The sequence below is a fragment of the Chiloscyllium plagiosum genome, unplaced genomic scaffold (assembly GCF_037043375.1).
Source record: "Chiloscyllium plagiosum isolate Xiang-an unplaced genomic scaffold, Cpla_swu_hap1 HiC_scaffold_3, whole genome shotgun sequence".
NCBI lineage: Eukaryota > Metazoa > Chordata > Chondrichthyes > Orectolobiformes > Hemiscylliidae > Chiloscyllium > Chiloscyllium plagiosum.
In genome coordinates this window covers 7848500-7865055 of record NW_028270141.1, presented here as the reverse complement: position 1 = coordinate 7865055, position 16556 = coordinate 7848500, and the positions used below count along the sequence as shown (strand labels likewise).

At 40.0% G+C, this 16556-nt stretch overlaps 1 protein-coding gene across 8 annotated transcripts in view; it reads left to right on the top strand.

Annotated features, from left to right (window-relative positions):
* Positions 1-16556, top strand: part of LOC122540667 (pumilio homolog 2-like) — a 111772-nt gene that overhangs the window by 1738 nt on the left and 93478 nt on the right. For all 8 annotated transcript variants that reach the window (XM_087977299.1, XM_087977300.1, XM_087977296.1 and 5 more), the window contains one exon: positions 649-998. In XM_087977299.1, the coding sequence (XP_087833425.1) occupies positions 660-998 (339 nt within the window). In that variant the 5' untranslated portion in view covers positions 649-659. Of the gene's footprint in view, positions 1-648; positions 999-16556 lie in introns of those variants that run through there.

Below are 16556 nucleotides of genomic sequence, written 5' to 3'. Positions count from 1 at the left end.
GTGGAAGGGGAGGCAGCGATTGGGGGGGACAGGAGTGGAGGGGAAGGCAGAGGTGGGGGGGAGTGGAGGGGAAGGCAGAGGTGGGGGGACCGGAGTGGAGGGGGAGGCAGAAGTGGGGGGACTGGAGTGGAGGGGGAGGCAGAAGTGGGGGGACCGGAGTGGAGGGGGAGGCAGAAGTGGGGGGACCGGAGTGGAGGGGTTCGGGGAGAAGGAGGGGCTGGAGCAGTGGAGACGGGGTGTGAGGGGGGTGCGTAAGAGGGCTGGTAGAGGAGTGGGGAAGAGGGTGGTTGGAGGAGGGGAGAAGGAGCTTTGGGAGATAGATGTAGAGCGAGGGGAGTTGTGGGTATGAGGAGGAACTAAGGTGGCAGAGGGGTGTGAAGGGGGGAGATGGGTTGGAGGTGAGGACTGTTGGTATGTGGGAAAAGGTGGTGGGAGGAGAGGAGTCAGTGAAAGAGGGGTAAAGATGGTGCGAGAGGGTAGGCAATGAAGAGGAGAGATGGAGGGGGGGGGAAGTGGTTGGTGGGGCCCGGGGGGAGACGAGAGAGTGGTTGGAGGAGAGTGTGATGATGGTCTGTGGAAATGTGGCGTTTTGGGGTGGAGGTGCTTTTTGCCTCTCGACTGATGCAATGATTTCTTGCTCTTGTATAGGTTCCTGTGGAATGAATATACCTCCATGTGTGCTCCTGAGTATGAATGAAGTGGCCTGGCAGCAGGACTCGGCGCGGATGATGCTTGGAGGCGGAGGAAGTAGCGGAGGGGGTGCTCCTTCGGGCAGTGGGATGGTGCTGAGTGCCGCTGTGGCTGGCGCCACTCTGGGTCCTGGTGCTACCCCAACTGTGGTGTCCAGCAACCCTGGAGTCCAGCCCCCTCTCAGCGGCCGATCCCAAGACGACGCCACTGTGGGTTATTTCTTCCAGAGGCAGCCGGGGGAGCAACTGGGCACCTACTCAAGCAAACACCGTTGGCCCACGGGGGATGGAGTCCATGTTGAACATCAGGTGTGTTTTGGGGGGTTAACTCCTCTGCTGGACGGGAATGAAATCAAAGCTGCAAAATTCACTCACCCCTTTCTCACATTTGAAATAGTTTCCGACTGTAATAAAATCGATTTATTTATTGATTTCGTATCATCCCATATTATTAAAAGTCTCATCTGTGGTTCTTTTATACAATAGCCTGTAGCTAACCTACCAAACTTGTTAAACTCTTTTATGGGATGTTGGCGTGGCCAGCAATGTTTCTGATTCTGAACTGGATTCTAGAAATTTCAATGAGTCACTTTCTTGAGGTGTTGCAGGTGCATCAGTATTGCTGGGATGAGGGGTTTAGGATTTTCATCAAATGACAGTGAAGGAACAGTGATATAGTGATATAATTCTAAATCAGGACAGTGCATAGTTGGGAGATTCTCAGGTGGTGTTTCGGCCGCAGTTTTGAATGGTGGTATTGAAAGAGTTTTGGTGAGTTGTACGTTTCAGATATTTGGAAGTTTAGGCTGTTTTTAAGAGTTAGTAGGTCAGATTTAGAAAGTAAGGCCACAATGTATACAAACCACCATTTTAATGTTGTGAAGCAATTACACGTGTGCCTAGTTTACGAATATTGCAGTGGACCAGTGTTATTGTGCAACTGTAATTTTTCCCTTGTTGAGGAAGTAATTGATTATAGGTGGAGTTGACTAATAATTAGATTGTGTTATAATTTGTATTTGTCCAGTTTTTAAGACTATTATTTTGAAACCAGTCTCTGGGCAGGAGCAGAAAGCAGTTCACATTTTGAAGTGTTTTAATATTTATGAACAAAAGTGTTTCCTGTCTGTGCTGTACCTTGCATGTGTAGATTTGTATACAGCTGAGTCGTCTGACAGCTGGTCGGCTATATGTTGGTTGTGAAGCCTTCATAACTCCTGCAGCCTTCAAAACTAAGCTCGATGTTTACTGCTTATATTTATGCAAGGAAAGATTACTTCTATGCGTATTCTTTGTATTTTTTACCACCTTACAATTCTTATTCAGTTTCTGAATCTTAAATGTCAAATGTATACCTGATGTATTCATATTAAGCCCACTTATTTGAGAGCCAACATGTAAGCCTGCAATTCTTCATCCACAAATATGCTGTTTCATTAAGAGAACAAATCTAACAGTGTAATAGGGGAGTAAGTTTACAGACACCTTTTTCCTGGAATCAAGCTAACGCATCAGAGTAATTGTGTCTTAAACATGTCTAATTGATTCAAAAAATAGAGTTCAGACATCCAAGACGTATAATACATGGCAAATGATTTTCATTGTATGAGGGCGTGTATTTGCTTACAAACATTGAAACATTTGAAAAAGCTATTCAAAAGAGATTTAGATGATGCCAGTTTCATGATTTTAGGTGCTGTTGATTCTTATTTGATGAAAGCTGTGCAGAAGTTTAAAATTATTTTAATTTAAATTTTCATCTTAAGCCCTTTTATATCCAGCATTTTATATACCTTTCTATCTGTTTAGCTGCTTGTAATATTTTCCTCACTAATAAGGATAAGAGGGCAGATGGTCAAAGATTGATATTTTGATGAGCATCTGAAAGGAGGAAGAGAAGAGGTAGAAAGATACAGTTAAGGAAGGAAATTTTGGCGATCAAAGTGTTAATGTGAATTTGCTAAAATTCGATTGATGAAATGGGGACACTGTTTCTAAAGTGTGAAATTTTAAAACATGTATTGCTTATTTGGTGGTTCTAGCCCCATTAGTTTAAATGGTGCTATTATGTGAATTTCTTAACACAGATTGCATGAGTACAGAGCTACAGCGTTATTGCAAAACTGACTTGTCAGTGAGACTGCATTTGGAATACTCCATATAGCTTTGGTCCCTGATGCCATAGAGAAAGGTTTGAAAACAATGAATTTAAAATTGAGGTGTTGGCATTTAATAAAGCAATGTAGATCAGCAAGCAGGAGAGGAATTGGTGCAAGAGACTTCAGTAGTGGTATGGGCAACTGAGAACAAAGAAAACAAAGGTAGAACAGAGGAGCAGGTTCTTCCGCCCTCCAAGCCTACGCCGATCCAGGTCCTCTATCTAAACCTGTCGCCTATTTTCTAAGGGTCTGTGTTCCTCTGCTCCCTGCCCATTCATGTATCTGTTTAGATACATCTTAAATGATGCTATTGTGCCTGTCTCTACCACCTCTGTTGGCCACGTATTCCAGGCGCCCACTGCCCTCTGCATAAAGAAATTTCCACGCATATCTCCCTCATCTTGAACTTTCACCAATGAAAGAAACATGCCATTTGCCACCTTGACCACTAATCGACCTGCATTGCCACCTTTAGGGTACAATGGACCTGAACACCAAGATCTCTCTGTGCATCAATTTTCCCTAGGGCTTTTCTGTTTACTGTTTGTTCGCTCTTGAATTGGACTTTCCAAAATGTCACCTTGCATTTATCTAGATTGAACTCCATCTGCTATTTTCTCTGTCCAATTCTCCAATCTATCTATACTGCATTCTCTGACAGTCCCCTTCACTACCTGCTACTTCACCAAATTTAGTGTCATCTGCAAACTTGCTAATCAGGCCACCTATACCTTCCTCCAGATCATTTATGTTTATCACAAACCGCAATGGTGCCAACATGGATCCTTGTGGAACACCACTGGACACAGTTCTCCATTTTGACAAACTCCCTTTCACTACTAGTGTCTGTCTACTGCTGCCCACCCAGTTCTCTATCCATCTAGGTAGTACACTGTGCACCCCATGCGACTTCACTTTCTCCATCAGCCTACCAGGGGGAAATGCCTTACTGAAGACCAGCCCTTCCCTCATCCATTTACTTTTTCACTTAGTCAGCTGAACAAAGAGACCTTGGAGTGCAGGTTCATAATTCCTTGAAAGTAGATTCGCAGCTAGATATGATAGTGAAGATACTAGACCTGAAGTAGACTTGCTTTTTCCTTTTAGCTAATCTCACAATTTCACCTGTCACCCATGTTTCCCTAATTATGCCATTTCTATCCCTCATTTTCACTTGGACATGTCTGTCCTGCAATCTTATTAACTGCTCTTTAAAAGCCTCCCAAATATCAAATGCGGATTTTCCCTTCAAACAACTGCTCCCAATCCATGTTCCCCAGCTCCTGCCGAATTTTGCTATAGTTGGCTTTCTCCCAATTTAGCACTCTTCCTTTAGGACCACTCTTGTCTTTGTCCATGAGCTTTGGATAATTAGAGTCATAGAGATGTACAGCATGGAAACAGACCCTTCGGTCCAACCTATCCATGCCGACCAGATCTCCCAACCCAATCTAGTCCCACCTGCCAGGACCCGGCCCATATCCCTCCAAACCCTTCCTATTCATATATCCATCCAAATGCCTCTTAAATGTTGCAATTATACGAGCCTCCACCACATCCTCTGGCAGCTCATTCCATACACGTACCACCCTCTGCGTGAAAACGTTGCCCCTTAGGTCTCTTTTATATCTTTCCCCCCTCACCCTAAACCTATGCCCTGTAGTTCTGGACTCCCTGACCCCAGGGAAAAGACTTTGTCTATTTATCCTATCCGTGCCCCTCATAATTCTGTAAACCTCTGTAAGGTCACCCCTTAGCCTCCGATGCTCCAGCGAAAACAGCCCCAGCCTGTTCAGCCTCTCCCTGTAGCTCAAATCCTCCAACCCTGGCAACATCCTTGCATATCTTTTCTGAACCCTTTCAAGTTTCACAACTTTCTGATAGGAAGGAGACCAGAATTGCACGCAATATTCCAACAGTGGCCTAACCAATATCCTGTACAGCCGCAACATCACCTCCCAACTCCTGTACTCTATACTCTGACCAATAAAGGAAAGCATACCAACCGCCGCCTTCACTATCCTATCTACTTGTGACTCCACTTTCAAGGAGCTATGAACCTGCACTCCAAGATCTTTGTTCAGCAACACTCCCTAGGACCTTACCATTAAGTGTATAAGTCCTGTTAAGATTTGCTTTCCCAAACTGCAGCACCTCGCATTTATCTGAATTAAACTCCATCTGCCACTTCTCAGCCCATTGGCACATCTGGTCCAGCTCCTGTTGTAATCTGAGGTAACCCTCTTTGCTTTCCACTACACTACACCTCCAATTTTGGTGTCATCTGCAAACTTATTAACTGTATCTCTTATGCTTGCATCCAAATCATTTATGTAAATGACAAAAAGTAGAGGGTCCAGCACCGATCCTTGTGGCACTCCACTGGTCACAGGCCTCCAGTCTGAAAAACAACCCTCCACCACCACCCTCTGTCTTCTCCCTTTGAGCCAGTTCTGTATCCAAATGGCTAGTTCTCCCTGTATTCCATGAGATCTAACCTTGCTAATCAGTCTCCCATGGGCAACCTTGTCGACACCTTACTGAATCTCAAGTTTACTTTGATAATGACTTTGTGAAGCACATTGGGAACTTATTACATTGAATCCCCTCCATAAATGCAGACTAAGAAAATATTGTCAAACTGTCTTATAATTTATGTTCTATTTGGTCAAGAAAGCATTTTTATTGTATATCAAATTTCTCTGTAATTTGTGTAAATGTACAGCTCTGTGATTTAAATTATATTTTTCTTGGGAACTGAGGGGAAAATATCCTTGAGGGAACCACTGTACTTAGTATTTTTTAAGATTTGTAGGAAAAACTTAAAACCAGAATCGATAACACTTGTATTTCTACTTGGATGGTGCTAACTCCATTTTTTTAATCTTGGAAGCCAGTTTTGAGAAAGATCTGCTTTCAATTCGAAACCCCTCAAATACTGTTTTGGTACAAATGACTTCTTCTAGTACTATTGTATATTAACTCTGGCTGTTACTGCAATCTTAAATTTAAATTTAAATTTGAGACTTGAGAAGTGCCAAAATTGTGTGGTATCGCAAACCCAATTCAAAATAAAATGTTAGCTTTCCAATTAAATTGAGGTGCTTCTCTGTTGGTGCTGTAAGTTGTGCTAGTGATGTCAACACGCTTGATGTTCTACAACTCAATAATAAATGGGACAATTGCTGTGGCTGGTGACTTTGTTTTTGTGAGATCTTGTGATGAGTACAGATTGCAGAAGGGAGCCAACCTGATGATCAGAGAGGGTTCTTGGTTTATTCATATTGAGTACTCTTCAACTGTACAGACTTCACAGCGGATTTTAAAGTTGCCTGTTAGGTTGGATTCTGTAAGGTTAATTTCCATGAGATGGCTTTAAGCTAATTGTTTTTAAGTCTTGATTCATTTACACAGCTCAAGAATTTTGTCCTGATTTTCTATGACTCAGTAATTCTATCACAAGGATAAGGATGGTAGTAAAAAAAAAGTATCTTGGATACTCCACAACCAATGAATCAGAGCAAAGCTCTGCAGTCCTATCACGAGTAAAGTGTTGTTGCGACTGCACCTAGAGTACTGCATACAGATTTGGTACCTTTACTTAAGGCAGCTCAGATAAGGTTCACTCGATTTAATTAGAGATGTCATATATGGAGAGATTGAGTAGTTTAGGCATATACTTGCTAGAGTTTCAAAGAATAAGAGTAGGTTAAATTAAGGCATACATGATGCCAAAGAGGATTGACAGAGTTGCTGTACCGCAAATGTTTCCCTTTGTCTGGCAATTTGGAACAAGAAGTCATGGCTTTAGACTAAAGGCTGGCAGAATTAAAACAGATGGGGAGGGATTACTTCTCTCAAAGGTTTGTGAATCTATGGGGTTTGCTAACCCAAAATGTGGTGGATGATGGGACACAATAAATTTCAGGAGGAGGTAGACAAAGTTTTAGTTTTTAATCGGTAAAAGCGGTATGGGGAGTAGCAGGAGAGTGGATTTGAGATCGAAATGAGATCAGCCATGATTGTATTAAGTGGCAAGCAAGCTTGAAAGGGTTGACTTGCCTACTCCTGCGCCCAGTTTCTATGGTTTTAGCCACCCATGAGCAATGGTGGACAGTTAACTAATGGGAGGAGGAGGCCTCACCACAAATACCTCATCCTCAATAGTGAGCATATCTATGCAAAAACAAGACTGAAGTATTTGCATTTATCCTCAGCTTGTGCCAAGTTCAGCGATCTCTATCTCCTCCGGAAAACTCCAGAGTCATGTTTGCCAGTCTTCAGTAAAGGACGACCCTTGCAAAATGCTGAAAATCCCTTCTCATCAGCACTGTTGTTGTCCCTACACCTCAAGGACTACAACAGTTCAAGAAGACATTTAACCACCACCTTCTCAAAGCTACTGGGGGTATGCAGTAAGTTGCATTTCCTGCCACCAACCTCTGTGTGCTACATGGTTGGGAAGACCTAGGAAAGTGGGGTGGTTTGGGAAGATCAAGGTCTGGAGAGAACCAGATGGGGAAGTTGGGGAGGAAAAGAGCCAGTGGGAGCACAGCAGGGAGACAAAAGGGGAGAGTACCTCTTGTTTCTACCCTCCCTTCCTGGCTCCTGGGCTGTCCTTGTCAACACCACCACATAGTCTCCTCACCACTACCACTACACACCCAGGCTTAGGGGCCCTCTTCCCTTTGTACTCGAGGATTAGTCCCCATGCTGCCTTCCTTTCCCCACCAAGGAAGCCCAATTCAAAGTCATGTGTTTCACTGCACATGAGTAAAAATGCAGTTTTGCGTTCCCAGTGAACTGGCATGCGTGGTTACCCAGCGTTATCTGTGTCAGCAAGCATTACCGTACAATATATGAGCTAATTAAAAATAAATATAAATACGATTCATGCTCTGTGAGCATTCTAAAGCTCTTTATAGTCCTTTGAGCATTTTGAAGTTATTGTAAGTAAAATAGCAATCAATTTATAGGCCATTAGTTCTGCAAGTGCAATGAGCTCAGTCACCAGGCAACCTTGTTCTCTGATATTAGTTCAGAGTTTGATGTATCCCGTCTAATATCTAAGTATATATTTTCAGGCAGTTCAAAGGTATTGCAGATTTAAACCCAAAGCTAGCTTGCAAAGGGAAGAAAATGTTTAAACTTTGAGAAGAAGGAAAAGAAATTATCCAAATCATACTAAAGGATGATCTGTTTATTATGCAGTAAAAATGTTGGTTTAAACAAGTGGGCGGCACGGTGGCACAGTGGTTAGCACTGCTGCCTCACAGCGCCAGAGACCCGGGTTCAATTCCCGACTCAGGCGACTGACTGTGTGGAGTTTGCACATTCTCCCTGTGTCTGCGTGGTTTTCCTCCGGGTGCTCCGGTTTCTTCCCACAGTCCAAAGATGTGCGGGTCAGGTGAATTTTCCATGCTAAATTGCCCGTAGTGTTAGGTTAAAGGGGTAAATGTAGGGGTATGGGTGGGTTGCGCTTCGGCGGGTTGGTGTGGACTTGTTGGGCTGAAGGGCCTGTTTCCACACTGTAAGTAATCTAATCTAATCTAAAGATACTTAAAGGTATTAAATTTATGTAGATGATTTGATTTCTGTGCCACTTTGCAGAACAGTAAAGTGCACAGTTTCTTACTCTTGCTGAGCGGACTATATCACTTAGTTAGACATTGTGTCATGTATCTTGGTTTAAGACATATAATCCTGTTTTTTTAGTTTTTCTTCATGAACCAATTTTAAGCAAAATATGCCAGCAATGTCCACATCCCCATGTATGACTAAAATAAATCACTTGCCTCACAGTCCACCGAGAATGTCCTCTCCCTCAATTCTGTATCTTATGTTTCTCTGATTTACTTTTCCTCATTATTCATGGCCATGTGTTTTGCTGTCTTAGGCCCTATTTCGAGAATTACTCTCCTAGACCAATTCACATTGCCTGTATTAATGAAACCTATTTGTTCAACCAACTCTTTACTTACCTGTCTTGACTTGTGCATTTTTCCTTGGTGTCTTATTATATATCCATAAAGCTCTAAATGAGGAAATGAAAGCCACATTATATTTTTGTTGGTTTCTCTTTTATTATATGAAAATCAACACAATCTGAATTGCTGAGGAATGCGATGACCATCACTTGACCATCAAATTAACTAAAATTTTATCTCTCAAACAATTAAATATTGTAATCTGAGTTTCTGAATGATTATAGTAATTTTAAAACAAAATTGTGTATAATTTGCTCATCAATAATTGTTAGGTGTCAGTTGCTTTTATGTTGAGTGAAAGATTTGATTGTTCTGGCACTTCCTGAATCAGAGATCTCATCCCCATCTGCTTTCGGAATATTAAGCAGTTGGGCGTGCTGAAGCTGATAACCTCCATATTTCACTTAATTTTATTCCAGAGCTGCTCTTGTATTATGCATGATCTAGAAGTCATCAATGTGTTTTTGGTTTTTAATGGATTCCAGCAGTTTTAAACTGTCTATGATGTCTACACAGTGAGAACTGGCAACACTTGTGTGAGAAACAATTTGAGTAAAATTTGTGTTTAAAAGTATAATTTGTTTCTTATAATTGTTTTTACATCACTTTAACCTGTGATGTGAGCTTTGGAGCATTTCTTTAGAAGTTGTTTGTGAAAATTGACATGTTTGTTGTAAGCACTGAATGAACATCATTGCAATTGCTTAAGATTATGCTGAAATATAGTGAAACTCTATTTCGTAAAGTGTAACAAACTGTAGTAACTACAATCTTGCAATTTTCTGTTTCGCTCCATTGTGGAAGCATCACCATCACAAACTATAATCATTCAAGGAAAATATCCACGTCTGTCTCCATAATGCAAGTAGAAGTGTATAATTGGCCTTGCCAACTCTGAAAAAAAGTCTTACTCTGTGGATAATTGAAATTGGTTAAATATGACAATTTCTAAACTTGGTTCTTTATTGTCCTGCATGATGCATGAGTGAATACTATTGGCTGCTGCTTCTAAACACTAATCTGACATCTTTATACTGTACTTGTTTTCTTAACATGCAAGACAATCTTACAGGCTTAGTTTCAATCCCTTAAGCATGTTTTTTTCACTGAGAGTATCAGTCTTCTGGCTCAGTGGTGGCAGAGATTGTATCTTTTATGTATAATTGTGAGCATGGACATATATCTACTTTCTCTTTTCCTCTCACCCTGCACTGATGGAAGTAGATTTTAATAAGTTCATAAGCTGTGAAAGGCATTGGCAATACCAGTATTTGATGTTCATTGCTAATTATCCTTGAAAATACGATGGTGAACTGCCGCCTTCAACAGCTGCCATATAGGCACACCCACAGTGCTGTTACAAAGAATGCTAGCAGGTTTTTGAGTTGGTGTCTGTTGGAACAACAGTTCAATAACAATTCCTGGAATAGCAGCCAGGAGGGGGTTGTCTTCCTGGCTGTCTACTGTGCTTATTCTCCTCTTTGCCTTCTAGAGATTTAGTTATTGGGGCTTCAAAGAATGTATCAGAGTTAACGTAGAGCAGGTAGATTGTCATAATCATGATATACCAAGATTACATGTGCTTAGGTACTCAACATTTGTCACCTTAAGTACCAAATGACATTTCTTTCTCTTTTCCTTCACAATTTGTTACTTGAGGTTTGATATAATGTGATACTCTCTACAGAGGATCTGAGACCTGTGCATACGGTGCACTCAACAATATGTCTCTTCAACTAATATAAAGTCTCTATAGTCTCAGGGCGTAGGACTGCTCTGTCATGAGAGAGAAGGACCGTTGGTGATGAGTTTATCCTAAGGGTCACCATGTTTCAGGCAAGGAGCAGAATTGAGAAGGAAGGACATTTAATGGTAACCTCGGCTGGTTAAGAATTGAACCAGCACCGTTGGTGTCACTCTGCGTAGCAATCCGACTATCCAACTGACTAATCAGTTTGAAGAATTCTTAATCGAGCTACTCAGTATCTAAATAAGGAAGCGTCAGAATATTTCATTTAATGTATTGATGTATAGAAAGCAAAATAGAAGAAAAGAAATAAGGAATTGAGAAGGAGAAGAGTAAAAGAAAAAAACTCTCTTTACGACTGCAGTAAAAACTAAAGTCTGAAGGAAAAGGATGCCATTGTAAAATTTAATTTTCAGACCTAGAAAAACTGTTTATATTTAAGAAATACAACATTATTAAAACTGCACTTGAATGTAACACTCCAATTTAAATTGATATGTTTATTGGGTAGATATTGTAGCATGCCCTTTGTCTATGAATGTGGAGTTCTCGTGATAAGATATTGGCGTAGCAATGTTTACGTAGGAAAAGCAATTAATAGTTTGTTTCTTTAAAGCAGCTATAATTGAAAGAAGTGCATTCCTAAGAGTGTCGTAAGAATGCTACCAAACGAAATGTGACAGTGTGCCTCAAAAGAAAGTATCAAGTCAGGTGACCAAAAGCTTGATTAATGAGGTAGGCTTTAAGTGATGTCTCAGAGAAAAAGAAGTTGGTGAGATTTGGGAAGGGAATTCTGATATTTGACGCCAAGACAACTGAATGCATGGCTGTCATTGTTGGAGTGATTACAATTGGTGGAATGCTAAAATCACTGAGGGTTTTAAGATTGAGTATGGAGGAACGAGTATGGATTTGAAATCTAAGAGTTAAAAATTGAAAGTTGCCGAAAGATCAGGCACTATAGATTATCATACACAAGGATGTTGGCTGAATGGGAATTGATGTGAGTTAGCATACAGGCAGCAGCACATTTTTGAATGAGCTCATATTTATGCAACATGGGAGTAGCTGAGTACATTTGTCGAGTTGAGAGGTTATGAAGGCACGGAGTGGTTTAACAGTGGAAGGGTGTGACCAGGATGGAGTCAGGTGATATATTGATACGTGAGGACAGTCCTATTGATGATATGGATATGTTGCCTCAACTTCATCTCTGTAAAATACAGCTCCAAGATTGCAAGTTGAGCCTTTACATTCATTATGTATTATTCTGTTGGCCTATCTTGAATTTTGAGGCCTTTGTTATTTCCCCCACCATATGATGGACCAAAATCACATGTAGTTTTCAGATGAGACCTTATTGAGAGAAGGTATTCAAATTTGCTATTTTGCATTTAAAAGTAGCTGAATTTTGAAAGCAGACACAGTTTGAAGAAAAACTGATACAAAATGTCAGGAAATGTCTTCTCATTTCATCACCACCTATAGCGTCATTCTTTCAATATGTTCGCTACCTTTTCATGACTTAACCAATTACTAACAATTTCCCCTCTGACCGCATTTCGACTCTATTGTTTCCCCATCTCGGGTTTCCTTTTGAAATGAGTGTACTATACAAATCTATGCGCTACAGCAGCAGAATGCTCAAGTCTACTCTGCCATTTAATAAGGTCATGGCTGATCTGATTGCAGTTTTACCTCCATATTCCCACTTCAAGTAAACTTTCATCCCTTTGCTAAGAGTTTATCTGTTTCTGCCTTGAAAGTATTTAGACTCAACCTCCGCTGTGTTGATATGGTACTTGAGGTATATATGGGTGTGAGAACAGGAGCAGAAGTAGGTCATTCAGCCTTTTGAGCCCATTCTACTATTCAGTGAGATCATCGCTGATTTGATTGTGACCTCAAACCCACGCTTCCACCTACCTCAGATAATCTCTCAAACTCCTGCTTAATAAATCTGTCTACCTACTCCTTAAAAGTATTTAAGGATTTTGCTTCTGCCACCATTTCGGGGAGAGAATTTCAAAGATTCATGACCCGAGGAAAGAAAAAACATTGTCTAATCTGTTTGAATGAACATTCCTGGATTTTTAAAGTGACCCCCTAGTTCTAGATTCTCCCACAAAGAAAACATCCTTTTCACATCAAATTTCTCAAGACCCCTTCATGGTTTAATAAATTTCAACTAAGTCACCTCTTGCTCTTCTAAATTATGGTCAATATAACCCCAGCCTGACCAAACTTTCCTTGTAATCTCCCTTAACTATCTGCCTCTGCATTTCTGTTAACTTCTAATCTAATTTGCTAGTTTACAGTAGCCAGCTCAGTTTCAAATTTAAAAAAAATTGTCTTGGATCCACTCCTCTCTTGTTCAAACTAAACTCAACCACTACTCCTTCATCTTTTCCTACTTTGCTGTCATTGCACAAATGTCTTATCCTCATTCAAGATTTATGTCCTAATTCAAATCATACTGTAGTCATCTCTCTGTAATGGCTGATAGATTGTACTTATCATTTCTATTTACATACTCAGTTGATATGTTTTGTTTTAAAGTTACATGTAATGCCAATCTTTGGGTGTTAAAAGCCTAAGGTTTGAGAATGGCATTGAACAATGTTGATAACCTTGAATGGATAAAGAAGTTATGGTTCTTTCCAGTCTGGTTTGAATGCAGGAGGAAAGTAAATTGTGTGCAGTGGTTATGGATGGCTTCGAAAGAAATGGGGAAGGTTTAGATAAGTACTGATAATGTTCATCAAATTGAAAGAAAAATCATTGAAATTGGGTGTGAGAGGCCCCACAATCTATCATAAAAATGTGCAATAAGTGCTCTAGAACTTTCCCAAGTAGAATAGTAATACTGAAATTATGGGTGGTTAAAATTTATAGGAGCTCAAGAATTATAATCATCTAACTATAAAGCATGGAAACAGACCCTTGAGTCCATTCTGAACATAGTCCCAATGTAAACTGGTCCCACCCTCTTGCTCCTGGTCCATGTCCCTCCAAACCTTTCCTATTCGTGTACTTATCCAAATGTCTTTTAAATGTTATAATTGTATCCATATCCACCACTTCTTCAAGAAGTTCATTCTATATGTGAACCACCCTCTGTTTAAAATAAAATGCCTTTGTGTCTTTTTTTAAAATCTCTCTGCTCTCACCTTAAAAATATGCCTCCTACTCTTGAAATTCCCCACCCTAGGAAAAGACAACTGCCATTAACTCTATCTATACCCTTCATTATTTTATGAACTTCTCTCAGGTCACCCGTCAGCCACCTGTGCTTCAGTGGAAAAATTGCCAGCCTATCTAGCCTGCTGTTATAACTCAAACCTTTAGTTGTTAAGAGATTCGGTAGCAAACCTAGCTTCTTAGACAGAATTACAAAAAAAAAGTGTGAAGAGCTATGCAGGCAAACCACAAAGGTAAAAGTTGCTTGCTGTTGATTAGACATGAGACCCAGTAGGAAACCTTTTCTGAAGAATGGAAAGCAGTAAGACTTCTGCTTCTGTGCATGAAGAGTTCAAAAACCATGATTTTAGCCATTGGACTGAAAACATGTTCCACCTGCATTTTTTAATTTCATCAGATATCAAAAGAGGAATAAATAATATAAAAAGGAAAAAAACAAGAAAGTTTGCACGTTTAATGAGTTAAAGACAATGATCAAGCATACACATGATTTGAGAACACTTTATAAATCTATAAAAGTAATTTTGGCAGGCATTTATATTGCAGGGGATACTCTAGTGAAGCGATAATGGCAGAATCATAAAATCAGTTAAAACATATATTTGTAATCAATTGTGGTACATTGAAACCTGTAAATTGCAGCCACCCTGGAAACCAATGTTTTGATTTTACAAGTGCAGGTGTCCTTATGTTCAAAATGTCTACTGAGTACACTTTAAAAATATTTCTGTAAAATGGGGCGTTACTTATCTTTTGTGACTGTAAGACTGCTCCATCTCTGAGCTAGAGCTGTTCAAAAACTCAAATTACAGAGTTAACAATAACTTAACTGTCATTCTGTATTCTGGGTGAAGAGGACCCCATTCCACAAACAGCTGTAACTTTCCTAAGCTACCCACTGGTATTTCGTTCTGGATGACATGCAGTATGTTGACCTTATGAGAATTTGGAGGTTATGTCAATAATTGTCTTGTATTTTGTAATTGTATGGTTTATTCAAGCAATTAATATTTGGGATCCAGGATGCAGTACCTGAGAGATTGGATGAATTGCCTCTTTTGTTTTAATTATTCCACGTTCTTTGAGGCCAACTCAATGTTCTGTGCATGAAGTGATAATGGGCGATGAAGGATGAGTAAGGATAAATGGAATCAAACTAATAATTGGGAAATTTTTCAGTCACATCTGATGCTTTCGATTTGGTCCTTTTATTATGATTGTGTTTTATATATGTATTGTTTTATTCTTTTTATGAGTATGGGAGTTACTGGAAGGGCCAGCATTTCTTACTTGTCCCTAATTGCCCTTGAACTGAATTGCTTGCTTAGCCATTTCAGAGGTTAGTTAGAAGTCAACCACATGACTGTGGATCTGGCATCTCATACAGGCTAGGCCTGGTAAAACTGCCAGACTTACTTCCCTAAATGCCATTAGTATGCCAAATGGGTTTTTCCAACACTTGATAGTTTTATATATTGAGAAGTTGAAAGTACTTCTCTGTAAACTTGTGGTATCAACGAGACCATTGCTGTCTCTTGCTTTAGAGATTAACTGGTTGCAAATACTAATACAATGCAAGCAGCCAGGTTCCTGATACATTTTTTTAAAGTAGATATTGGGACTGCGTCTATATCGTACAAAGCTTTGCAAATAGGAAAAGAGAATTTTGAGTTGGAGTATTCTGCAAAGTCCATTTATGCTGAGTTTTGGACTTTTGCTCATTAATTATCACCTACAAATACGAAATAAACTAAAATGTTTTATTGGCCCCTAGTAATGGTTGACTGGAAAACCAAGGTAATTTCTACTTGGAAGTTTATTTGGAGAGCTTCAACTCTTGACTGTTATGAGCATTTTAACTGGAACAGGGACTTTTTAAAATAGGAAATGAGTATTTTTGCATTGGTGTTTATTATGTATAGATTTAATCTAGTTATAGTGTACATTTTGAATCAGTAATAACATTGTTACTGCTTCACAGTAATTTATTTAACTTTTTAAAAAGATATTAGTTTGAATAAAGTCATGCCTCACTGCAGAGCGTGTTGGAAGTCAAGCTCCTATAATTCCCAGAGTCGCCATAATAATAAAATTTTCTTATCAAAGTATGCAAAGTCTCTAACTTACCCGTAAGATAGACTCTGGCTAACAGATGACACGAACCAGGTTTTTGTACTGAATGGGAGCTATTTATTACAAGTAAATAGATTATAATCACTGGTAAGCAATTATGAACTGTCAAGGTATAACTCTGCTAGATAAAACCTTGCATTTGCTGTCATCGGGACCGATTATGCATTAGTGGATGCAGCAGTGAATGGGCAGGGTTTGGGAAAGGACTGGATTGGGAGTGGGAGAGGAGAGAACAGGCAGAGTCCATCTGTCCTGACTGCCCTGGTTGTCGTCATTGACCAGTATTCCCTTGCCTCTGCCAAATCTCTCCCCTCTGTCCCCATTTGATTCCCTTTTTAATCTCGTGTCTGACCTGTGCATATGTGCATTATGGATTTCTGCGTAGTAGAGGCCTGGGATTGAGTTTATGCACATTGCTATATGAGCTTTAGGCATAATTGCCCAACAGTTGTGCTGAATGGCCTTTTTCAGTGTTGTCGCACATTCTGTGGAAACTCACTTCCTTTTCTCTGCCGAGAAATATGACATTAGAGTGGAAAACCAACAATAAATTATGATATTTAAGATTGAAATCATGGGTACCATTGATGCAGAAGGCTTTAGTCTGCACATATTAAATTTAATTATTGAAAAGATAAGA